The following is a 27,706-nucleotide window of genomic DNA, read 5'->3' as shown; positions in this document are numbered from 1 at the left end:
GGAAAGAGTGGATATTTATATAAGTATATGACTTTCACTGTTCTAGTATTTATTATGTAAATGACCCTCTAGTAACAATTTATGATATTATAAATTAAATACATACATATATATGGTTAAAAATCAGTTATATTGAAAGATGTATATTACCAAAGGTATTATATTTAAAATGTGTATTTTACCAAACAACTGCAAAAATTGCCTATAAAATTCACAAAATAAATTAAATGCTATCTATCTGTCTTCCTCCCTCCCTTACTATCAATAGCAAGAAAAAAGTAATCTCATTGATTTTCATGAAACTAAACCTTCAAAATTGGTATTTTAAGAAACACAGAGGGATTTTAAAAGTATATCTTCAATTTAGAATACTTGTAGATTTCAAAGAAAATTTCAAAGTAATTACACAGATTTTTTTCACCTAACATAAACCCGGTCTCCTTTATAATTAATATCTTACATTAGCATGGAACATATATTTTATTAATGAACAAATACTGTTACATTATTAGTTAAGTCCTTACCCACATTTCCTCACATTTTTTTTTCAAATTAATGTCTTTTTTTTCCCCTGTGGTAGGTTACCATTCAGGATACCTCAAATCCTTTATTCATGTTTTCTTTGACATCTCTTGACTATGACAGTTATATCAGACTTAATGACTGATGATTTGGAAGTGTATTGGTTCATTATTTTGTAGAATGTTCTTCCATTGAGAGTTCTCTGATTATAATTAGACTGTGATTATGAATTTTTGCTCTCATTACATCCTATCAAGAAAACACTACCAACATGATGTTTTGCTGTTGATATTTATTTTGATCACTAGGCAATGTAGTGTCTGTCATTCGTCTCCACTAATACTGCTCTTTCCAGCCTTTACCTTCTGTGCTGTCTGAAAGAAAATCTATGCACAGCTCATGCCTAAGGAGTAAGAAGTTGTATCTGTCTTCTGAGGGTAAAATAAACAGAGAATGATTTGAAATTATTTTACAAGGGAAATTTTTCTATCCTACATCATTTATTTACTTATTCAGTAATATATTTATATAGTACCAACAAATTCATTGGATTTTCAGAAAAAGTGTTTCAAAAGAGTAAGGAAAGTTCAGAGGTTTACATCACTTGATAATCTTTCTTAGGCTTACATATATTTTTAACAGTCGCCAAAAACATAGATTTTTATTGCAATCAATTTTTACTGAGACTTTTACAAATATAAATTATTCCTTATCGTCAGCATTTGCTACATTATTAGAACTCTGGTCTTTTCTCCCTCTCCTCAACAAGAAAATCCTGGTTGCCTTCTAAAACTTACAGCAAACTAGATTTAAGATACAAAATTCAAGGTCTATATATAAAATTCTATAAATTACATATCTCATTTGTTGGAACCTTTCACTTCCCTTGGGACTGCGGCCATTATTGGGTGTTGGCTGAGGTGGCCTCATGGATTCTTCCAGATCATTTCCATCTACATGACCTGGCTGGATTGGCTCGCGCAGGCTTTTGACTTTAGCCTTTTGCCTAATGGTTTAACCTGAAATCTGCCTAGGCCCCTTAGTGATAGTGATGTAACTGCTTCTTATTGGTTCTTGCTACTATCTCTTCTTACCCCCTCCTATCACTATATAACCTTGTCCCTGACAAATAAAGTTGAGATTGCTGCACCTTCGGTTGACTCAGCTCCCGACTTGGTGTGATTCTTGGCCAGGTTGGGTGGCTGGCCGGGTAGTGACACTCACTCTCTTGCTCAAATAAGGGAAGCACCAGCTGGTCTTGTGCATTCCCCAAACATTTGTCAGAGGGCGGTTCCGACATCATTGACCTAAATAATGTCTTACATGTTTTCCAGTCACCAGAAAGGGCGATTTAATATTTTTTTCAGTATTAAATACATCTCAAAGTGTAAGGGCCCACTGTTCCAAAGGCCAAAGAAACTTATACAAGAATCAATAAAAAAGTAGCTCTGACAGGAAAAGCTACCATTTTACATTTTTACCTGCAAACCCTGTCCCTTTGAAAATCCACTGGGAATAAGGTCAGAAACAAATTCAGAAGTTCTAATTTACTTAAAATGGTGTTATATGTGTATTCCTTATATATCTATCCTTTGAAGAAAATAGAAAATTGGTTTTTGAACAAAACTATTGATTTCATTCAAACATCACCATGACCCACATCCATTCACTGGTGGTAAACTTCCTTGACTCTTAGCAATAAACTATACCCTCATCTTTAGTATGTTATATATTATAACTGTAGACTTAGTCAAATGCATAAATATTTTTCTACTCTTAGTACTTTCTACAGAGTTTAACATAAAATGGCTTGTCATGCAATGCTCAAAGAAATTTTGTTTGTAAGTAAAAGGAATTAGCTCATGGTTATAGAAGTTGTAAGGCCTCTAATTTAAGTAATGTAAGGTGTCAATTTGTCCACCAGATCTAGCATAGATATGTTTATTTGGCCATTACATTAACCAATTTTGTGCAGAATATATACTCCTTAAGGTCAGTATAAAAATGTAATTTACTTTAAAGTAATCTTACTTTGTACCTAACTGTGTTTGATTCTCAGATTTAAATATTCTTTTGTTCAATTCATGGAATTATTATTTCCTTTTGTATATGGACAGGATGATTTGAATTTGAATCATTTCAATAGAAGCAATAGTTTTGTGACTCATTATTGCATCCACTTTTGGCATAATAGTGAAGACGTGTGAAGTACATCACATGGTGTCCTAGAAATATTCAAAATATCTCGGAATACTTTGATTATTTTAAATCCTAAAACATTCCTCTCAGACTCTAAGAGGATAAAGCATGTGTTTGTGATGAGCAAACTATTTACTTTTATTTTGTAATATAATTTCTAGGTCCTTTTGATTTGACTTTCAGAGATATTCTAAAATTCTGCTATGTTAGATACTTAAGAATGAAGATATTATTTCATTGAATAGATTGTTCATTCCTTTGGTTTGGACCTCTACGCCTTCCTCTATCATAATAACTCTTAAATTTGGTCTTTTTATGCTATCCCATATTTCTTGAATGTTCTGCTTGTGGTTTCTTACCATTATCACTGTGTGGACTATGTTCTTTTCAAAATTATATATTTTATCTTCATTGTCTGGTGTCCTATCTTCCAAGTGGTCTACTCTGTTGCTGATGCTTTCATTTAAGCTTTTAATTTGGTTTATTGTTTCTTTAATTTCAAGGATTTCTGTTTGTTTGTTTGTTTGTTTTAGAACCTCTATTTCCCTGTTGAGGTGATCTTTTTGCTTCTTCTATTTGTTTATGGAGCTCCTTGTCACAGTGATTTTTCACTGCTTGTATTTGCTCTCTTATATCTTCCTTGAGTTCATAGAACATTTTAACCATGTATATCCTGAACTTTTTCTCTGTCATTTTTCTGCTGTGGCTGCCAGTAATTCTAATGATGTGGTATCTTGATTTGTTTGTGGTAATTAATATTATCAAAATGACCATACTGCCAAAAGCACTGTACAAATTTAATGCAATTCCAGTCAAAATCCCAATGGCATTCCTTATAAAAATAGAAAAAGCAATCATGATTTTCATCTGGAAAAATAAGAGACCCAGAAAAGCTAAAGCAACCTAAGCAGGAAGAGTGAAGCAGATGGCATCACTATACCAGACATTGAACTATACTACAGAGTAACAGTAACAAAAACAGCATGGTATTGACACCAAAAAAAACTAGTAAACCAATGGTATAGAACAGAGGACACAGAGACTAACCCACAAAATTACAATTATTTTATATTACACAAAGGTGCCAAAAACATGCATTGGAAAAAAGATAGCATCTTCAACAAATGGTGATGGGAAAACTGGAAATCTATATGCAACAAAATAAAATTAAACCCCTATCTCTCACCATGCACAAAACTCAACTCAAAGTGAATCAAAGAGCTAGGAATTGAACCAGACACTCTGTGTCTAACAGAAGAAAAAGTAGGCCCTAATCTTCATCATGTGGGATTAGGCCCCAACTTCCTTAATAAGACTCCTATAGCACAAGAATTAAAACCAAAAATCAATAAATGGGATGGAATCCAACTAAAAATTTTCTTCTCAGCAAAAGAAACAATCTATGAGGTGAACAGAGAGCCTACATCTTGGGAGCAAATTTTTACCCCTCACACATCAGATTGCACATTAATCTCTAGGGTATATAAAGAACACAAAAAGCTAAGCACCAAAAAAACAATTAACCTGATCAACAAATTGGCCAAGGACCTGAACAGACAATTCTCAGAAGAGGATATTTAATCAATCAACAAATATATGAAAAAAAAGGTCATCATCTCTAGCAATCAGAGAAATACTAATTAAAACTACTCTAAGATATAATTTCACTCCAGTCAGAATGGCAACTATTATGAAGAAAAACAACAATACATATTGGCGAAGATGTTGGGGAAAAGGTACACTCATACATTGCTGGTGGGACTGCAAATTGGTGCAGCCAATTTGGAAAGCAGTATGGAGATTTCTTGGAAATCTGGGAATGGAACCACCATTTGACCCAGCTATCTCTCTCCTCAGTCTATACCCCCAAAACTTAAAAACAGCGTACTACAGGGACACAGCCACATCAATGTTTATAGAAGCACAATTCACAATAGCTAAACTGTGGAACCAACCTAGATGTTCTTCAGTGGATGAATGGATCAAAAAATGTGGCATATATACACAATGGAATTTTACTCAGCAATAAGAGAGAATAAAATCATGGCATTTGCAGGTAAATGGATGGGGTTGGAGAAGATAATGCTAAGTGAAGTTAGCCAATCCCGAAAAAAACAAATGCTGAATATTTTCTCTGATGTCAGGAATCTAACTCATAGTGGGGTAGGGAGGGGGAGCATGAAAGGAATAGATGAATTCTAGGTATGGCAGAGGGGTGAGAGGGAAAGGGAGAGGGCTTGGAATTAGCAAGGATGGCAGAATGTGATAGACATCATTATGCAAAGTACGTGCATGAAGACACTAATTGATGTCAACATACTTTATATACAGAGATATGAAAAATTATGCTGTATATGTGTAATAAGAATTGCAATGTATTCCACTGTCATTATTTAAAAAAAAAAATCAATAAAAAGAATGAAAATAATACCAAAATTGTAATCTGGAGACTTATTCAAATGGCTATTAAAACATTACTAGTCTTTGATACTTTACTTTAATGGGGAAAAGAAAAGTGAGACAGAAAGGGATAAGTCTAAGAGAATACAATTTCTACTGGCAAACTTTAGCAACAGTAAGTAGGCCATGATCCCAAGGAACAAGGTTGAATTAAAGTTATCTGTGAAGCACTTCCATCTTGACATGCTTAAATATTTTATGCACTAACTTGTGTATTTGTGTCGTAGAAAGAAAAATCTGGCAGGTTTGGGCATTTATTTTCTGACACTGTGTTGGGATCATTAGATCTCTACTATCTTACTTGCCAATATGGCCACTCTACCCACTCTGTCTCTTTTCTGGGGCTTCTGTGTTGACAGACACTTTGGTTGTTAGTTTATCAAATAAATTTCCTTTTTACAGTATTTTGGTTCCCAAAATATGCTGCTTCATATGTTACCTTCTTAGGTTTCAGCTATCATCATATGTTAAATTTGAGAGATAATTGGATGAAGACTCCTAACAGTAAAATATAGGTGCCCAAGGGATATTCAAAATACCTAATGTGAAGCAAGAAATAGGTACATGTCAGAAAGAGTAAATCTCTAACAATCTGAATGCATATGGAGCTCTCAAAGCGAATTGTGTTTATATAACAATATGGTTGAAGGCCAAAGTAAAGCAAGATAAATGATTTTACATTCTACATACTATACTGTATCTGATGTACAACATGATAACGTATATAGACACTTTGGAATTAGAATGAATGTGAAATAATCCTGAGAACACATAGTGAAGCATATGATTAATACAGAAGAATACACAGAATGCAAAATGAACAGATGACAGCATGGCATCTTCTTTCACTTTTACCTTCTAGCATGCAAAGCCATAGAACATTTAAGCAGTTATAAGACTGAGATCATCAATAAAGTAAAATCAAAACTTTTTTAAGAAAGCAAGATTGGTTATGAAATAAATGTTAAGAGATTTTTCCTTAGAAGTTCAAAAATCAAATATGAATGAGTTATTTTGTGTTAAATACATAATCTTCCTTCAGTTGCTTGCAAATAACAAGATACACATAGCTTTTTTACAGTCCTGTTAAATCCCACAATATAAACTGCTCAATAACAACAACAAAAATGTAGATAATATCCACAAAATAAATATACTTTATTATTTATTTTGATATAATAATTTTACTCACACTAGTTTTATCAACATTCAATTTTACATGTGTGCACATATACAAACAACAAAACCAAACAAGGTGATTTGCTAAAATAATGGAAAGGCAGGAAAACGATGGAAATATACAACTCATTTTTATTTTTCTATTCTTTCTTAATAAATATACAGGTTATTTCAATATCCTGTGAAAATACTTAAATGTTTTAAAATAGTGGATAATAATTATACATCAAACCAGTCTTTGAAGGCTCAATTTCTTATATTGAAGACAAAATTGTCTATCTTGTAAAAACTCCAAGTTTAAAACTAATATTCTGCTAATGTATTTGCATAATTCATGCCACTTGAATTAAACTAGTAATAAAAATGAAACAATAATTTACTTTTAATTACAATAAAAAACTCTGAAGGGAGTTTAGATGGTAAAGTCCAGGCTGAATATATTGATATATATTTTCTAATATTAAATAAGAACATAAAACATCTCAGTGCCTATGTGTGACTATTTATTTCATTCAAATGGCTAGCAGTTAGCAGAAGCTATCTTAAAATTCCTTTGCATTGTACCAAGACTTCAATTAACTTCAGTGGCATACAAGCCTTTTTTTCACAAATAAGTTAACTCTTCAGTGTGATTAAAGATTTGCTGTTTGGCAGTTTAATTTTCTAGTCCTCTTTTTAATACCACAACTAGATGGACAGCTTCCTTTATTTAAACAGTATCCTTATCAGTTCTCTACAGGACCTGACACTTTGATAGTAACCTTGCATTTCCATCTCCCACATTTGTTAGAACTCTTAATTCCTTACCCATCAATGAACACAGTATATTTCCAAGAATGTCAGGATAGGAGAAATTAAATAAACTATAAACCAGGAAGAAATTTCTATCAGCAACTTTCTACATAGTGGAAAAGTGCATCTTTTCAAATATACTTCTCCTTCTCTTTATACAACATGATCATAGATTTTTGGCTTGGCTTGCAATTCAAATATGGGTGTATGCATATACATTTAAAATCAGAAGAGTAGCCCTCTTCTGGTTCATTTTCTAGAGAAGAAAACTAAGCTTTGTATATCAAAAAGAATGTTTATATCAAAAGAAAACAAGAGTTATTTTAAGTGTTAAATTTGAAAGTTCATTAAAATTTATATATGCATGTAATTCAGCATATTGCTTTCTAGAACCCAATATAGTGAATAGCACATTGTAGTGATATAGTAGAACTTGTTCGCAGGACAAAGACCATTACACACATTAATGTGTTCAAATTATAGAGCACCATTGCTGTCTGAACAAAACAAACATTAGATTGGGAGGAATGATAAACCAAACCTAGGATGAGCCACTGTGTAGCAATACAGCAGCCAACTCAAGCTACCTAAAACTATTTTGAGAGCAAGATAAACATGACATTCAGTAAACTCCTGTGTATCCAACACTCTATCAAAGGGAAGCAATATGGTAGAGAAAATACCACTTAATTTTTGTTCTGCCATTCATTGTAATATGCTCATTTTCTTCTCACTGGGGTCTATGAAGAATTTTATAGAGTTCTGAAAAACAAATATGTGTCCTCCTAATAATTAAAAACAGATAAAAAATTCTGATTTGCCTCAACAAGATTTTATCAATGCAAATTAACAATATACAATATGTTACTCTAAAAATACTTTTGGTGGTTCTAGCTTCGCACATTTCTAGTACAGATAAGTATTTATCTGTAAAATGCCTGATGTTCAAAATAGAATACATCTATACATCTCCAACTTCATAGGTGATGAAAGTAGAAAGATGCAAAACTGTGAGGCCTAATTATTCTTTTCTTTTCTGACTCTATGCTTTTAAGGATCTCCAAACAAATAACCTCAGAACAGCTTTGACTTCATTAAACCAAATGAAAGGCACTACTATAGGTAAATAATATTCTGGGTCTCCTTTATAAATGATGACAACTACAGAAGACAAGCTCTATTATGTATTGTAAAATGCTCAAAATTTTATTTTTACTACCTTGGACAATGTACTACTGAGACTGAGATCCAAATATATTGATTTTACCACTTTTGAGGAAAAATACAGCTTTTTCACTATACCCAGCTTGAATAATTCAGTGATGTGCTAAATTAAGCTTAAAGATTTATGTCATTTTAATTTGCATTCTATTCACTTCAACTTTATTATACATTCTTCTAGTATATAGTATGACCCTCCTGCAATATGAACTCAAAGTTTTTAATAGGATTAGTATTTAATTTAGAAAAACTGATATACCGTGTTATAATTGCAAATTCTCTGGATTACAAATAAGTTCTGAACTTAAAATTAAAGACATCGACTGTAGAAGAATCCTACTAATAATACACATTGTTGCTTATATGAGCATTTGCTCTCTACAAATGGATAAGATCACAAGCAGATTTTGGAAAATGGCAAATCAAAGCAAATGGAAAACATTGAAAAGAAAAAATTTGAAATAACTTGTACAGCTAAGTAATAACTAGAAAAGTGTTATGACTCTCATAATTGTATATAAATTTATTTCTACAATGGGCATATAGTATTTGCTTCTTTTCCATTTCTGAATTATAATAATACATGAAAAATTGAATGGTGCCATTATTAGACAAAGAAGCAATTCTCATATCTCAATAAGTACTCACCATTTCCTTATTATTGAATTATCACTTTGTATATATCCAAAAATATTTTACTTTTTTATTTTCTCTAAAACAAAGAACTTAGTATTTTTTATTTAAAATATTGCTAAATATTCACATTTTAATTATTGTTCATTTATCTTTAAAATGTTGTTATATTTTGGGGTTATTACACCACTACAATCACTCCTTGGTATTGTACAATCCCCCAAAATTGAAGTACTAAATGTTTTCTTTATTTCTTACTAAAACCTTCCAATTTCTTGACTCCTTTTTTTCATGCCATTTGCTGAACAAGGAAAATCAAAGAGTTAAAAAAATTTGGGTGTTCCCCATGTCTTAGTATACACAAATTTTTATTATAAAAATGTCTTTAAAGATTACTCTTTCTTTCTCCAAATAAAAGACTATTAAATTCTATAATCACTGAAACTTGTATCATTCAAAAATTCATTTCAAGCTACTTTATTCATTTTTCTTTAATTTCTAAGTGAATGAAATAGCTTAGCTTCAAATTGTCCTTTCAAATCTTATATTTGCTAGATTCTATGGGAAAAAAAAATATCTGTTTAAATCATTTTAAAGCACTCTGAGCCATCTTCTTTGGACACATTACTTCTATAGCTATTATCCATTCTAGACCAAGTTGATCCTTCTTAGTTCCTCCAAAATCTCAATAACTTTAAACATTAAGAAAAATTTCTCAAATAGCTGATTCTTTACTCACTTTCTGGCTCATTTACTTTGTTTCCTCTCCCTTTCTGAGATACACTTATTTTTTGCCCTCTTCAAAGCAAAGTCTTCCAGATCAGTTAGCTAGTTTGCTAACTAGTGACATATGCAGATACCCTCTATTCTTCTAATTGCTCACTTCATCTCTTCTATTGTTATGATTTTTATATTACATGTAAAAAAGGTATACATTTTCACAGCTACAATTTTCCCTATAATACCACATAAATTATTAACTTATCTATCACATTTCTGCAAACTCACAATTAGAAATTTATTAACCACTAGAGACAGATGTATACAGGAGCAAAGGTCAAAGTGGCAGTGGCAGCTGAGAGGCAGCTTTATATCCTGTTTGCCCTCTGAAAAGCAGAGCCAAATCTGGGTCATTACATTCAGCAGGAAGCTTTGAAACACCTTCCAACCCTGTGTAGCAGGATGCTGAGTGTTTTTTGACCTAGTTTTACACACAAGAATTGTAAGAGTGCCAGGGCATGGAGACTGGGTGTTAGATCTGTGCCTAACTTGCTGGAAGGATCCATAAAAGGTTAACTTCATGAGTCTTCCAGGTCTAAGAAAATTTAATGTGATAATGTTTGCTATCAGCTTAATTCAGAAGCAAATACTCTTTTATACTACTTTTCAAAGTTGTAAGAAAATTGAAATTAAATTGAGAAGGACTTAACAGTCCCCTCATTTATCCTAAACTTATACAGAGTTTTTCCTGACTTTTGGCCTTGACCTTTCTTAGAGCATTTACTTTAGAAAAATTAGAATTATAAATTTTTCTCTACTCCTTTGAGATATGTGTTAAAAAGCCTTTTGTCTGTTTTATAGCCCAATGATGTTTTTCTCAAGGAACTAAAAGTGATATATATATATATATATACACACACACACACACACACACACATACATATATACACATACACACACACACACTTTATAATGTAAACCTCAGGGGAGATCAATTCTTCAGTTTCTGTATGGCTGAAGGAGTTTAGGAAGATATTGCTGTTAGTTTTTAAATTAACCCCATCACAAAGAAATGTGAAAGTTTACTTTTCCTTTCGTATAATCAATTAAAGCAAACATAAATTATCAGAGTTCTTACTTTGAATCTAGAACTTAAAAATCCTCTCTCCCTTTGTTTCAGCAGAGTAAGTCAGAGATTGATTTGTTATTTCTCTTGCTTATTGCAACAGCTTTGAAATATGTCTTGCTTACCTGTTTAACTTTGCCTTCTTCAACTTTTTACTTTGTCAAAATATTATTTCAAAATTATGGGGCCAGAAGACAACTAAGTCTTTCATGGCATTTGTGCTTTGATATTCTGAACTCAAAGAATTATGCATCTTCTCTGTTCCAAGAGTCTTCATTTACTGAGAATTATATTAATGTTAGGAAAGTACTTTCCATTATAAGCCAAATTCTCAATGAGGACAGATTCCTGATAGTTTCATAGACATTTGGCTCCTTTATCTTATCTTCACAATGCCATCAAGGGCCCTGCTATATTGATAATCAGACTGTATCCTGCCTTTCTTTTCTAATCTCACAGGATGATCAAGAATTCAGGCAGAATGAACACACGACAATTCTAAAAACAAACAAATCATCAATTTACACTGTCATTGCTTCTCTCATGATATTTGATATGTCTCCCCATCTCTTATTAAACTTGAAGAGTTATTATGATTTTTTTTTAACTAATCCAAGTCTTGATAATGTTCCAGACAGCATGTTTCATGCCTTCTAACTTCCTCAACATTTGGCAATATATCATATTTTCCCCTAATCTAAATTATCTCTTTACTTGGACTGTGAGCTTCTGGAGACCAAAGATATGACTTATGTATTAGGTTGTTCTCCTGAGATACAGCTAATACTTCTACATTAAATATCATCCAACAAATGTTTATTAAATTGGCAAAACTATTTGAATGCATGGAATATAATTAGGTTGCAACCAACAAAATACATTGATGTAGTCAATCAGGGGAATAAAATTTGAAAAACTCATATTCTCAAATCTAAGTATCTTTATTGTCTCTTTCAACTAAGTTTGTCGTGTCTTTATTAAATGTTCTTTGAGAGTTTTTACATTAATATAACATACTACAAGTATAAATGCTCTTTGAAACCATCATTTCCAAAGGGAAAGACATTTAGAATCTCTTTCCCACCCTAATACTCTAAGCAAGTATGGAAATAGATTCTTATTATCTAACAATTAATTATGCTCCCTGCTCCTCTCAAAAGTTCAATCCATGGCAATTATCAAGAACACAAGCAACAAAAAATGTTGGGGAGGATGTAGAAAAAATACATTATTGGTGGGGCTGCAAATTGGTGCAAACATTATGGAAAGCAATATGTAGATTCCTCAGAAAACATGGAATGGAACCACCATTTGACCCAGCTATCCCACTCCTAGTCTTATACCCAAAGGACTTAAAAACAGCATACTACAGTGGCACAGCTACATGACTGTAGCAGATCAACTCACAATAGCTAAACTATGGAACAAGCCTAAGTGACCTTAAACAGATGAATGGATAAAGAAAATGTGATATATTATATATATATATATATATACATATATGAATATTACTCAGCCTTAAATAAGAATGAAATGATGTATTTACCAGTAAATTGTAAATGGGTGGAGCTGGAGACTATAATCATAAGTGACATAAGCCAATCCCCAAAAAACTAAAGGCTGAATGTTTTCTCTAGTATCCAGATGGCAATTCACAATAAGCTGGGCAGGGCTAGGGAAGAGTAGAGGTACTTTGGGTTAGATAGGGGGGAGTGAAGGCAGGGAAGGAGGATAAAGGGAGGAAGGATAGCAGAATGAATCAGACATTATTACCCTACGTGCACATATGATTACATGACTGGTGTGATTCTACATCATATACAATCAGAAGAAGGAGAAGTTATACTCCATTTATGTATGATGTGTCAAAACACATTCTACTGTGATGTATTACTAATTAGAACAAATAAAAAGTTCATTCCATCAACTCTTTTCTCTATTTATATCAGCCTGTTTAAATCCTTTGTGGAAGATTGGAACATATATCTATACATATATACATTTCTGATTTCAGTAACAAATGAAAAGTTAGTCTGAATTTACACCACTAGAAAATCTTCAACTAAAAAATAAAGTATATAGGCAAAGCTTTTCTCTTATGTTTTCAAAGCTTTACTCAATGGAAATGAGCTAAAATGTTAAAACATCAATATGATGCTTCAAGTGTTTTCCCTTACCTGTATATGCAAATTGGACAAGATCCCAGAGGGCATTGGGGTCTATGCCTTCCATCTTGATCTCCTCTTGCTTGGCTTCACAAACATCACTTGTAAACATGGCAGCAAAATAGTCAGAGACTGAACTCAGAACGAGCCTGAAAGAGTCACAGGATCTAATTTAAGCCATGATCATAAAGCATGAAAACACTGTGTCAATCAGAATGCATTGCAGAGCACATAATCAATCTCCAATCAATAAATCAATTCATGTATTTTTTATTGCCTCAGGGTTGTTCTTTTAAAAACTGATTTGGGAAATATTGCCCCACCTTTTGGTCATAAAGCATTCTCCTATATTTTCTTCCATTGTTCTAAATATGTCTTTCCTTTCACATTTAGGCCATTAATTCTTTTGGATAAAAATCAAGTTTTATTTCTCTCTACATACTGATTAACTTTTTACCACTCTATTTTCCCCATTATATTAAGGTGCCACCTCCATCACAAATTCAAGTCCTGAATACATATTTACTGTTTCTGAGATTTCTATTATATTTTTTGGCCATCTACCTGTTGTGCCAATGCAATAAACTTTTTAAATACTATGATTCTATGTCTTTATAATTAATAAGGGAATCTTTTCCATTTAGTTTTCTTTTTATTTAAATATTAATGGAGTGTGATTCTTTCATAAGTGAAGTTTCAAAGTATCTAAAGTAAGTTTTTAAAGCTCTTCCCAATAATCAGTATGGAACTCTGATTTTAAAAATCACTGATATTTCCAATTTCATTTGAGGTACATTGGTATTTTTTAAAATATAAACCCAAAATCCAAAAGCATAACATCTATATCTTGTCTACTTTACTGTCAAATATAAAATCTTTCCCAGTGTTGAACTATATAGTGTTGGTTAATTCCTATATACTTTTCAGTTTGAGTGGCTTTGTGCATAATATCTTCATTCTAATATTAGTAACTTTATTTTTATTCTAGTAACTTTCATAAAATATTGCAAATACCACTAAAAGAAATTCTTAGGGAAATGAAATCTAGCCCAGCACTACAAGGTATAAGAAAAATTTTTTCCTAGTGTTGATACTAGTTTGGTTCCAATAAAAGTTAGAATTTTTGTTCTTATCATTTATTTTTTGTGATGTAATATGTCCCCCATTTCTAAATATTTAATTTTTTTCTCTTTGTTTTAGGATCTTACTAGTTTCATTATAATATGCATAAAGTAGGGGTTATTTAGTATTTACTCTGCTTATGATTTTCTGAGCTTCCTAGAGCAGTGGGAAGATTGTCTTTTATCAAATTTAAAACTGCTCTGCAAAGAAATCCTCAAGATTTAGCACAATTTACATTCTGATTCTTTCTAGGACTCAAATTATATTTCTGTCTCAACAAAGAGAATGCCTTTCATGCTCTGTGCTTTCTAGTGACTTCAATTTTCTAAAATCTCATTTATTATTTCTCTTTGCTTTATTTATTATAGCCATTTTCCTGTAAATATTTAAATCATTTTTTGTAGTTACTTTTATGCACTTTTCTGATCATTTTAACAGCCGGGTCATTTCTAGGTCAATTTGCATCAATTGGTTTTTCTCTTAACAAATTTTATTCATGTACTGCCAATTTTAATTGTATAACAGCTTTTAGAAGCTAAAAATAGATCATAATTTTGGTTTCTATGTTTTTTATATAAGAAATATTTTGATTGTTTTGGTTGTTGTTGGCATATTCACAGTTTTTTTTTATTGTTTAAAGAAAAACATAATTATTTGGATTTTCTGGTGATTTATTGTTGCTTTAGTTGAAATAAAGAGTTCCCATGTACTTTTTCCATCCTAAATGGAAATACAAATTTTGTATAGATTGTAAAACTCTTGACAATACATCTTCACTTATAAAAGGAAAAATAAAAAAAACAGGGGAAAAAAGCACATGGTTAAGAGTTGTGTTCTTCACAGTTGTTAGAGTTAGCAACTCAAAAACTTCCTTTTTTCAGAGTAGGGTAGAGGAAATTCAGAAAATTTTGAGAAGTATCAGCACAAGATCAGTCACTGACTGATAATAGAAGAAAAGAGAAAAAAAGAATATGATGCTGGACTGCAATTGGAGGATATAATATATATTCTTTGCTCTTAATATAAAAGTATAGAAATTCCTATTTATTTTTCTGTATGTATGTAGTTTAAGGATTTCCTGGAAGAAGAGCAGACCATAGAGCAGGGAAAGTGCAAGATGAGCCTGTGACTCCTGTTGTTCCAGAATTTAAATTTAAATTCAAAACCAATTCAGATGTGTCAGATGAACTAAATGAGATGCCTACCTCTGAAAGCAAAGCAACAATAAACTAAATGCATTTCTTTAGTTTTCCTTTTTCCCCTAAGAACACTGTAAAGGACGTAAAAGAAGAAATGTCAATATCTGTAATATTTCATGATATTTTAGTAGGAAAAATTTTCTAATTACTTATTTTATGTGTTTTAAATGCTTATATTTTGTATAATATAAGTGAAGGGGCCTGGTAAAATTTAATTTAAACAAAAAAGTACATTTCTTCTTTTAAGTAAACATAATTCCTTAAGTATAAAATTTATGCATTTAAGTAGCTCCTTGTGGGACTTATGATTTTATGTATGTTAATATTAGTGCCTAGAATGGCAACACACTAGAAATACTTAAATTATCAGTTCCCTATGCATTGCTTACTAACATGCCAATTCTTTACATTCTCAAAGTTTGACAGAATGATTCAACCACAGATATCTTCAAATATATATTACATACCAGTTAGATAAATCACTGTCAAGTGATCAGCTTTGTCTAAAACACTAAATATAATCTTATATGACATACACATAAACTATGATAAAATGGGATAAGTATCTTTCCAGGTGTAAGAAGTATATGAACATAAAGTTAACCAGTTCAATCATAACACATAAAATCCACATCTGTGGGAATGAGACATCTACAGAGCAAAATATTGTGTGACCTATGTAATTTAATTTTAAATCATTACATAAATATTCCCCATCTTCTATGACTTATAAAATATTGCTAACTCAGTAATAGAAATGCATAAAAATTTAGGCTGCATTTAGATTTAGTGACACATAAGCTTTGAATTAGATTTTAGAAGAAGGATTTAATGCACAACAGAAATTAATATCTTTATATGTACATATTTGGTTTCCATAAGTGCAAGAGAAGCAGAAGCAAAAACTGCATAATTGAGTGTATTAATGCAAATACTTTGGAAAATCTCTTATTGAAGTCACTGCAAATTTATTTCCTTACAAATATATTAAACATTGCTAAGTTCCATCTCAATTTTTGTGATGTTTGACATTGTTGACTTCCCAATCTTTAAATCAGTTTTTGGCTAAAGAAGTACAGACTTCTTATCTCAGCTTACCTCTGATTCAATGACTTCTCTCTGCTTTTACTACTTGACCCTTTCATTATCATAGGTACTTTTCAGGCCTCTGTACTTTGCCTTAATATTCAATGTCACTGAATCATTCTTAAGCATCATAATAATTGGTGCTATCATAGTTTTAAATCTAACTTTGTATCTCAGATACCTGTAGAAATTGCTCATTAGGCATTTAACCTGTCTAAAACTAAAGTCAAATCTTTATTTCTTTTGTTTACATTTTCCTGTTTTTAATTGGCACACTGCCAACATATCCAACATCCAGAACAGAAATTAGGAAATTAGCATTATGCTTCCTTCTACTTTATTGCCTATATCAAATGTGACACAAACCCATTTTTCTTTTTGTAGGGTTTGCTGTTGCTCTCCTTAGGAGGCAGAGCCACATCTCCAGGGGCAGTAATGTTAGTACCTAAGAGCAACAAGGCACCTCTTTTCAGAAAAACTGCATTTGGTTTAACAAGAGCTGTCCCAGTCCTTGGAAGTTAACATGATTCTGCTCCTCTCACTTCATCTTTCCCAGCTTTCAACCTCTGTGTGGATTCAAAGGCAATGACTGCTAGAACCAAAGTATGAAGGGCTGCCCCCTGGCTTCAGGGTGTGACAAACAGCAGCAAGTCATGCTTCAAAGCCTGGGAAATTAAGATGAAGTAAGGCTCCTTCCTAAATTTGTTCCTTCCTCTGTCCTCTCCTCCTTCACTTTCTTCTAAGGGCACTCACTCTATAAATAAATCATGCACACCTGACTTCCAGGCTCAGGGTGTATGAATAGGGAACCTGACTTATGACACCATTTTTCAAAATATTTCTCAGTTCATCTCTTTACATTCCTGGAGCCCTCATTTCATGCCTGGATTAACTACAACAGCTTCACAGATCATTGACTTGTTTCTGCTGGGCTTACTTTTCATGCATTTGTTAAAGTTGCACCATATTTCAAAGATATCTTTCAAAATTATGATAGTCTATCTACTGTGATTGCTAAAAGCATTACTTTTCTATCTTGGATTACCTGATTTGAGATTCTATCTTCACTGTTTTTGACTGTATATGATAATGGGTGAAACTCTTTAATTTTTCCATGATACAGTTTTCTGTACTATAAGAAAATATGGGGAAAATCGGGGTTTCCCTTTCCTTTAAGACACATGTAAAGTACTTTAAACAGCCTGGTTTGTAATCAACACTGGGCATATTAATAAGCATTATCATTTTTATCATGTTACCATAATATGATAATATTATAATTATTACATGACATATAATAATATGATATAATATTATGATAATAATTATCATATTATTGTTGACTTATTTATGTTACTCCCCTCCTAAAGAATCTATATTAGCTTCTAATTATACTTAGTATTTCAATCCAAACTTCCCTATTGATTTTCAGGGTTTATCTTAATAATCTCTGTCTCACCTTATGGCTTAATTCCCACTATTTCCAACATTGAGTATTTTACTTTCACTAAACATTTATCCTTATAAATTTCATAAATACAAATTATCTATTTTTCCACAGTACTCTATTTAACATAACACACCAGTTCTTTTTCACTAGGCTGAACTCAAAAGCAATTGTTCTAAAAATCTTTCAAAACACATTATCATGCTGTTATTTTCTTATTTGACTATATCTCACATTTGACATCAGAACCATATATTTCAATTTCCAGTTATTGGCAACTAGAGTGATTTCCACAATTATTTGATAGGTTTTTCTTAATTACTTAAGTATATTGGAAACTCCATGAGGAAAAGCATCATGTTTTATAATCCCTATACAAACAGGGAAGAGACCAATGCTAATACATGTTAGAAAAATGTTTGTCTTGATCAGTACAAAGAAAGATGCTTCATACTTTGCCCAAAGTCAACAGTATGCATAAGATGACATTAAATGGTTTTCCAAATGACAGGGGAAAATAACATTTTAAACAATGTCAGCTTCTTTAATTGTTACAGTTTACATGTGAGGTGTCTCCAAAAAGCTGATGCATAAGACAGTTCAGAGGCAAAGTGATTATGAGTATTGTAACCTATTCAGTGGGTTAATCCACTGATGTGGACTAACTGGGCAGTAACTGTAGGCAGGTAGGGCATAACCAGGAGAAGTAGTTCACTGGGGAGATGACTTTGGAGTTTATGTTTTGTCCCTGATGAATGGGGCTCTGTCTCTGCTTCCTGGTTGTTGTGTACTGAGCTGATTTCCTATGCAGTGCCCTTTAAGCTATTTTCATATCTATTGGTCACAGAGATGCAAATATGACAGAAACAATAATCAGTTTATTTTCCTGAGGTACAAAGTTATTACAAATTATACAATAGAGTGAGAGATTTAGAAGGATATTGTATTTAATAAAATGGAAGAAATTACTTATTTCTTTTCTATCAGAAAAATTTCATCAGCACAGAAAAGCAATACTACTATCCTGCTCCAGGGCATTAATATCTCAGTTACTTATGAAAGTAATTTCTTTTTATTGCATTTAATATAGTTTAAGTGCTATAAAATAAACCATCTCAGTTACTATTTTTAGCCACACTATTTCCATTATATTATGGTATTATAAAGAACATTAAAATGGGAAGGGTAGAGTGAAAAGAGGTTGACCAAGGGGTGCTAAGTTACAGTTAGGAATAAAAAGTTCTAATATGCTATTGGACCATAGGGTGTTTATGCTTAAAAAATATGTACTATATATCTCAATAAAACTAAAGGAGAGAATTTTGAATGCTTTCATCATAAATAAATGATAAATGATTGAGGAGACCATTATGTTTAACTTCACTTAAATAACACATAATCTATACATGTATTAAAACATTGCATAGTACCCTAATAATTGTATAATTTTGTTTCACTGTCTCACTAAAAAGGTTAAAATAATCTAACTTTATAAATAAATATGTAAACAAAATACTAAAGAAAATTCATACACAAGACTGTTCGTTTGTCTTTTAGGATTAAATCACTAATTTTCCTTATATTGTTGAGTTCTAGGATATATTGTGCTTGAACCAAAACATGAACTTGTCACTTTCATTCTCCATTCATATTGGGCAGGTTACTGACTTTGTAACCAATAAAATAACACATTTTTAGCACATTGTGTTATACCGTTTATTATACTATAGAGCAGTTATTTTACAAGACATTTTTTTTCAACTAAGGTATTAACTATATTGTGTGTTCCGATTTTTCATATATTCTTGATTAAAAATTGTCCTTCAGGCTTTCTCAAGTATCTTTTATTTATGAGATTTTTTAAACAGAACCAAATGACATATTTTAATTTCTCCACTGGGTAAATATATCACTGAAGATTCTAGGTAAATAGTGTTTCATTGAAAAAATAAATATACTTTCATATAACACAGATCAAATAATTATTCCTTCTAAAGGAAACAATACATGCCTAAAATACAATTAATTCTTTTTCCAAATGTTTCTAATAGTTTTGAACAATAATGGTTTTCTTACTCTTTGATACGAAATGAATTTTACCTCTCACAAAAGTATTAATATTCTACCATTTTAGCCTTTAGAAAATAAATTACCAAGTACCATTAACACTAATACTTTATAAGGAAGCATAAAGCATCTCTAAGAAAAATTCTTGCTTTTCTTTTACTCTGGTTCTTTCTTTTCTTTTTTCCTTAAACTCAGATACCAGAGAAGTCCTGATTTTCATGAAAAAGTATCTGTTTTGAAACTTATTTTGATAGTGTAGCAGAAAAATTAAAGATCTGTGTTTGAAGTTATGAAGACTTGATTCAATTTTTGATTCTTTCTGTGAAAGAGGGTCGAAGTTATTTAATTCATTAATTTATTTATTATGATTATGATTTTTTACCCAGGATTGAACCCAGGGGCGCTTAACCACTGAGCCACATCCCCAGCCGTTTTTTGTATTTTATTTAGAAATAGGTTCTCACTGAATTGCTTAGGTCGTCACTAAGTTGCTAAGGCTGGTTTTGAACTCATGATGCTCCTGCCTGAGCCTTCTGAGCCACTGGTATTATAGCTGTGCACCACCATACCCAGCAGGTTATTTAATCTGTTACATTTTCTTTCTTATAAAGTACAAAATAATCCTAATAATACATTAAGGTTTTCTTATGAACAAAAGCATATTAAAATAATAACTATATTCTTGAAATTATATGGATTATCAAATATGTGAAAATAGAATACAATACATGTAAAAGGCTCAGTGTTTTGTTTATAAAAGAGCATTCTTCTTATCACCATCAAATATAATAATTTTCTTCTCCATTTAAGTTTTCGTTTGATCATAAATTTATTGTATGATTGTTCAAAAGAGTTCAACTGGCCAGATACAGAGGCGCACGCCTGTAATCCCAGCTGTTCAGGAGGCTGGGGCAGGAGTATCATGTGTTCAAAGCCAGTGTCAGCAAAAGTGAAGTGCTAAGCAATTCAGTGAGATCCTGTCTCTTTAATAAAATACATAATAGGGCTGGGAATGTTGCTCACTGGTAAATACCTGGTATCTGCCCCCCTCACACACACAAAAAAAGATTCTTTTAATATATATTTTTCCTTTTTTAAAAAATAAGATAACCTATCCTTTATCCTGCTGCACGGGTCCCATTCTCCAGAATAAACCTGTATATTCTCCCACAGTTTCCATAAATATTATAAATAATATGATTCCCAACTCAGAATATGTTAGCTATGTAAAGATTTGTACATTTATGTCTAGTCAATACAGTTACTCTTAATAATGGCTAAAGGTGGATAAAAATTTCACATTGAATTATAGTTATTTCAGTATTTACCTGTATATTATATCACACAAGGATCTGCAAACTCCTTAATTTTCAAACTATTGGAAATTTCAGTGTGTAAATGTTAATATTGATTTGATATTTCTAATTTTCATCCTCTGACATTCCTGATTACAGGTAGTCCATCTATTTAAAAATCCACTATATTTGCTATTCAGACATTTACATGCAAATGTTTGGTTCACTTGTCAATAATCAATTATCCTTGGCTATATGTGAGAAATCTATATTTATCTTAGGATTTCTATGGAGACCAAGATCATGAATGAATTCAAAATTTTGATTGCTTTCCTTGCAAAAAAAATATATTACTGTGTTGCCTAACCAAGGCCAGTTATTATTATTTCAGACCTTACCTATTTAAAAACAATACTAGTGACATATTAATATATCAACATAGACATGATATTTTATAAATGAATTGAAAGTTGTGACCTAAATAAAGTTATAAATTCATATACAACATAATCAGCACATGAACAAAGTGTTTCATAATGGGGAGTCCTATAATAGGATAATTTGTTAAATAGAAATTTATTTCAAAGTTTTGAATGATGTGATAATATAAATCAACTATGTGTAATATTTATGATTGAATATTTGTTGACTGCTTATATTAATTTGTGATGTCTTTCTGAAAGAGCAGTGGACCTTAAGACAAATTATGTATTTTTACATTATTTGATATTATTATATTTCAAACACACATTTTCCAGTGCTAGTGATTATAACACCATATATAATTTGCCCTAAGATAACACTTGGCTATATTAATCAAAATATGGGAAACTTTTAAAATCCATTTGTTTGTTTTCTACTCGTGATAATTATTTGCTTTAAGCCAATAGCTAGTTTTACATTAGTTACAATTTTCATTGTGCAAATGTATAAACAAGGCAGTATAATATATCTACAATTATTCAAAACAGGACTTGTTATTTGTAGTTTTCCCACAAATATTTTTCATATATTTGTTAATATTTATTTAACTTATAATTCTAAGGATGCCAATTATTTATAATATATTGATAAAATTATAACCATACTGTTGTCTAAAAATTTAGTTGGGAAGACATTAGACTATCAGGCTGAAATGGATTCAACATTCTGGATTCCCACATAAGCAAAGCCCAAGTCAGAGTAATATCAGAATCTACCAACTGATATGTAACTAGGCCTTAACCAGTTCATTACTTCTTTTCTTGTTTCCAGGAACACCTTAGGAAAGTTTTCCTTCCAACCCTTTTGGTGAGGCTCTGATTGGTAAAATGTTGTCTGTTCAAATAAACTTAACGTGCCTCAGTCTATTTTGAAAACACTGTGAAATATTATGCATAAAGAACAACCACACAACATAATGCTTATAAATGGTTCTAATGAAAAAGAAAATATCAAGTTATGTCTAATAAAATATGACTAAGTAATATGAATTATGTCTCTGCTTTTTTTTTGGAATGGCAATTTTCTTTCTTTTTTTTTCTATTTGTTCTTTATTTTAAATACATGACAGTAAAGTATATTTTGACATATTTATGCAAACATGGAGTATGTCTTATTCCAATTAGGATCCCAGTCTTATAGCTGTACATGAGGAAATCCATATGTAGCAGAATGAAATTTAACTCCCATCTTTTACCATGTAAAAAACTCAAAGTGGATCAAAGACCTAGTCATTAGACCAGAGACTCTGTGTCTTTTCTTTAAAAATAAACATTTTATGTATTACTCTTTTGAGTTGATTATAGGCCCCTTGTCTCCTTAAGCCGATATATATATATATACACACACACACACACACACACACACACATATATATATTGCACATATTACAACACTATTTTTCTCAGCAGCAGTGAAGAATAATTACTCTCTTGCAAAGGATAATTCAATTTCATAATACTATTTTAAAAATAAAAATAAATAGTATATTATAGAAAGGTTAGACCCTACATGACCTAGATTATTTATTCAGTGTCAAGTAGTCTTCACAGACTTGCAGGAGCAAAAAGCAAAAACTTGAGGAAGCAGGGTAGTGGGAGGCATTGCTCGAAGGGCACAGTGTCTGTTGGTGGAGACAGAAGCCTCTGAAAAGAGACAGTGGTAACTGCATAACAATTTCATGTACTTGATGCCACTAACTGTACATGGTTTTACTGATAAAGTTTGTATCTTCATTTTGGCACAAAAAATATTTTATCAGGCCAGGAGTTGTGGCACCTGTCTGTAATCTCAGCAGCTGGGGAGGCTGAGACAGGAGGATCACAATTTCAAAGACAGCCTCAAAAACAGCAAGGTGCTAAGCAACTCAGTGAGACCCTGTCTCTAAATAAAATACAAAATGAGGCTATCGCTCAGTGGTCAAGTGCCCCTGAGTTTTATCCCCAATACCAAAAAAACAAAAACAAAAAATCCCAACAAATTTCAAAAAAGACATTTGTTCAAACAAAAATAATAATAAACTTGAGAGTTTATGATAAAGTGCAAACATTTATGACTATACTAGAGCCAAAAAAATAAATGAATGTGTCCTGTTTGAAGGTTTTTATGGGCTGTGCATGAGGTGGCACAGGAACACATGAAGATACTGAACAGTGAGGCTTGTGCCCTTGCCCTTTCCCAAATGGTCTGCTTGGTGATGTGCTTGTTCAGTGTCGGACAGACCCATGTTCTAAGTGCAGCAGTGACCTGAAGTGAGACAGATATTGGGGAAACTGGTGAAGCCCAAATAAATAGGCCAGTTTAAAAAAAAAAAAAAAGGATGATAAAGAAATCATCCAAAAGGAAGGAAAGAAAAGGAGGGATGAAGAACAAATGGTACAGGAGATACAGTGTGGCATGTTTAAGCTCAAACATAACAACCACATTAAATGTGGACAGTCTAAAATTTGAACCTAAACTTAAAAAAAAAAAGTTATTTTCCAGGTATTTTCAAATCTTAAATATAATTAAGTTTCTGAATTTTTCCATATTTTTCTGAATTCATTTTAGTATACATATAGGTGTATGTGTGTGTATGTATATGTGTTTATATATTGCTATAATTATAGACAGATATTTAAAACTATAGTAATAAATAGATATAGATGTTTATATAAATGAAGATAATGACATTTAATGTTAATTAAATAAAAGAGAGGAGAATATTAGAAATATTTTCCTACTTGGATGATTTATTTTTTTCTATTAATTCATTAGCATAAAATGTGACATACACACAGATAATCTAAATTTTTTTGTACACATATAGTCATTCCCCAGTATCTACAGCAGATTAATTCCAAGAATCCCCAAAATACCAAACTCTAAGGATATTTAAGTCCTTTATATAACATTTTGTAGTATTTGCATATAATTTATGCATACCATCCCAGGTTTTTTATAGATTAATAGATCACTTATAATCCCTAATAAAATGTAAATGCTACATCAATGTATTGTTTATGTAATAATGACAAGAAAAACATTCTGTAAATATTTAATACTTAGGCAATTTAAAATTTATGATCTGTGGTTGGTTGACACCAACAGATATGAAGGCTAGATTGAATTTGGCTATTTAAAGTAGCCAATATAAAACTTTAAATTCTTTTCTCACATAAAACTCCAAATAAATGGAGAAATTAAGTAGAAAATCACCATCAAATTTAATGGATTTTCAAAAGGATATTGATAAATCCATAAAGTACAAAATAATTAGCTATCTAGCAAGTTGGAATTATTAATAATAAAAATTTTTAAGAATGTTGGGAAGTATTAGCTTTAAAACATGATGGGTTTAATAATATTGGTATCCTATAAGCTAATTTTAATAAGTGCAAAATAAAGTTGTTAATATGAATCTGAAATCAACTTTGAATTCTCTAATTAAAATAAACAATATATATTCAAATAACCTGATTTTTAAAAATTATGACAGAATAATATACCTCCTTTCAAATTTTGGGCATATTTCCTAAATTATAATTTAATTTAGTATTATTTTGAGTTACAAAAGGAGTATTTTTCCTATAAAGTTATTATCAGAGTTATGTGTTATTAACTCAATATATTTATTTTCTTTCCTAAAAAAGACAGCTCACTATAAATCATGACATTATAACTTCCCCCCCCCCAGATAAAGAATAAAAATGACAAAATTCCAAGATTTCTTAGAAATGTTGATCCTTATTCCTGTAATCTTAAGAGTATTCTACAATCTTCATATCAGTCTATCAAGTTTAAATATATGAATGCAAATTTCCAATATAGAAAAACTATTATACCTATGTGCAGGTATCTTTCGGTTCCCAACAATCAGGATAACATCACAGAGTTGCTGCTGCTTCAAGTAACTCTCCATCTTTCTGAAGGTTTGCTCAGCATGGTGAACTGCTTGATAGAATTCTTCAGAGCTACTAGAGTCCAAATCACTTTGAGGTGTCAGTGAATGACTGGTTGATGAGACCCTGTAAATCACAGACACACAGGATTGTGTTTATACAAAATACTACCAATTATCAAGCATGATATGTAGATTCTTTTTAGAAAGTTGTAGAAAAAAAAATCCAGCTGAACCTATTTTCAAGATATTTTATGCAAATCCAATGAAACAAGTCTGAAAAATCTAATTTGGGTTAAACAATTTGAAGGGGGATACAATGAATGAATTGAAATTTTTCTGTTTTGTTAAAAAAAAGGACTTTAAAATAGATTTTCTGTATTTATTAGCATATTAATTTAGTAAATCTGAAACATCATACAAATAAATTGTTAATGTTTATTCTAAAATCAATTAACAAGCAAATATTAAAACATGTCACAGAAAATGTGTTGTATTTACACAATGGAATCCTATTCACTCATAATAAAAAATAAAATCCTGTAATTTGAGCGCAAGAATGAACTTGAAGGACATAATGTTTAGTGTATAGAGCATTATTTCTTCCAAAACATATTAGCCAAAATCTGAAGCACAATATTAGCAGCCAAAGACAGAAATATATGTAAAAAGGTTAATGAATCACAACTAACTGTGATTAATTAAAATACACATTCTTTCATATAAAGCTATCTAACACATTTATTTTGCAAACATATACTTGATTGAAACTTTTCTTTCCTTGAGATTCCGAATGAGATACATTAACACTACTCTTATGTCACATTTTTTTTAAAGGTTCTTCTCAGTATGAAGTAAACAAACAAAATTGAACCCATAATTGCCAGATAAAAAAAGTGTATTATTGGTATTTCCAAAAAATGAGTCTGCAAACAAAGAGAATCCAAAAGAATCTACTAAGAATTTTACAAAATTAAATTCATTAAAATTATATCTACAAATTTGTCTATGCAATATGGTAATTTCCATCACACCTTACAAATTTTCCTTTAAATATTTAAAACTAATACAACTTTTTGCTACCTCATATCTTTGTCTTTCACAAGTTTGCAAATTACAACCCCAGAATATGGTCATTTCTCAGCACCTATTTTGTGAATCAGGTTCAGGCACATGTGGCAAGAACAGCAGAATTCATGCGCACATTAACACATAGAACAGAAAATCACAAAATATCTGCAAGGTATTTTTTAATATTTATTTTTTAGTTTTACGTGGACACAATATCTTTATTTTTTAACTTTTCTTTTTAATGTGGTACTGAGGATCAAACCCAGTGCCTCATGCATGCTAGGCGAAAACTCTACCACTGAGCCACACCCCTTCACTGCAAGGTATATTTTTAAGTCTAGAATAAACATTTTATCTCTCAGGTACATAAGGAAAATGGAATCAGGTAGGTTGCCAAAAGAGATTTAAAAAAAAAAAGCCCCCAAAGATACCCAGAATTTTCTGATATTGAACCCAGAATGCATGAATAGGGTGTAAAATTTAAGATAGTAGAGACAGTCTAGCAGAATGACTCCAAATTATTTTTTACTCAGGGTTTGGAACAAAGGTTACATCCAGATCCTGGATATAATCCATTCTATTTGTTACTCAGAAATTAAATAAAATAACATAAGGCAGAAAGTTATACACCTCACTAAATAGTTCAGAGACGTTAGCAAGTAAATAATCTACCATGCTTATCTTTAAGTCATCCAAGATGTGGTGGATGAAATATTAAGACAATTACTGAAAAGAAATAAAATCTGACAATCTTAGAACTTAGTGAGATTCTAGAAATATAAGAGTATAATATTTGGTAGGATTTATTCAAAGTAAAAAGGTTAACTACTGTTAAGATAGAAACTTCTCTTATCTAATCTAAATACATTTGAGACTTTTCTAAAATTTTTTGAAAGTAATTTAAAAGAATAAGTATCAAAAGATTGGAGCACTATAAAGTAGACTCCAAAACTTTTTTTTTTCTGAATTCAAGTATTTTCCTAGACTTTTTTTCTTAAAGTTCTCTTGTTTTGAGCCTGTCCATATTATATCTGAGAATAAG

The 27,706-nt window shown here is 31.2% G+C and overlaps 1 protein-coding gene across 2 annotated transcripts in view; it reads right to left on the bottom strand.

The window, feature by feature from the left end:
- Klhl1 (kelch like family member 1) overlaps nt 1–27,706 on the bottom strand; it is a 377,975-nt gene that overhangs the window by 234,650 nt on the left and 115,619 nt on the right. The window contains exons 2-3 of one of the 2 annotated variants that reach the window (XM_027938066.3): nt 25,538–25,720; nt 13,030–13,166 (exon numbers count right to left, since the gene is read on the bottom strand). In XM_027938066.3, coding sequence (XP_027793867.1) covers nt 13,030–13,166; nt 25,538–25,720 — 320 coding nt within the window. The remainder of the gene's footprint in view (nt 1–13,029; nt 13,167–25,537; nt 25,721–27,706) is intronic. The other variant, XM_027938067.3, reaches the window with a different exon arrangement.

The sequence above is a fragment of the Marmota flaviventris genome, chromosome 4 (genome assembly GCF_047511675.1).
Source record: "Marmota flaviventris isolate mMarFla1 chromosome 4, mMarFla1.hap1, whole genome shotgun sequence".
Lineage (NCBI taxonomy): Eukaryota > Metazoa > Chordata > Mammalia > Rodentia > Sciuridae > Marmota > Marmota flaviventris.
Note: the sequence above shows the minus strand (reverse complement) of the source record. Positions and strands in the feature narration are given on the sequence as shown.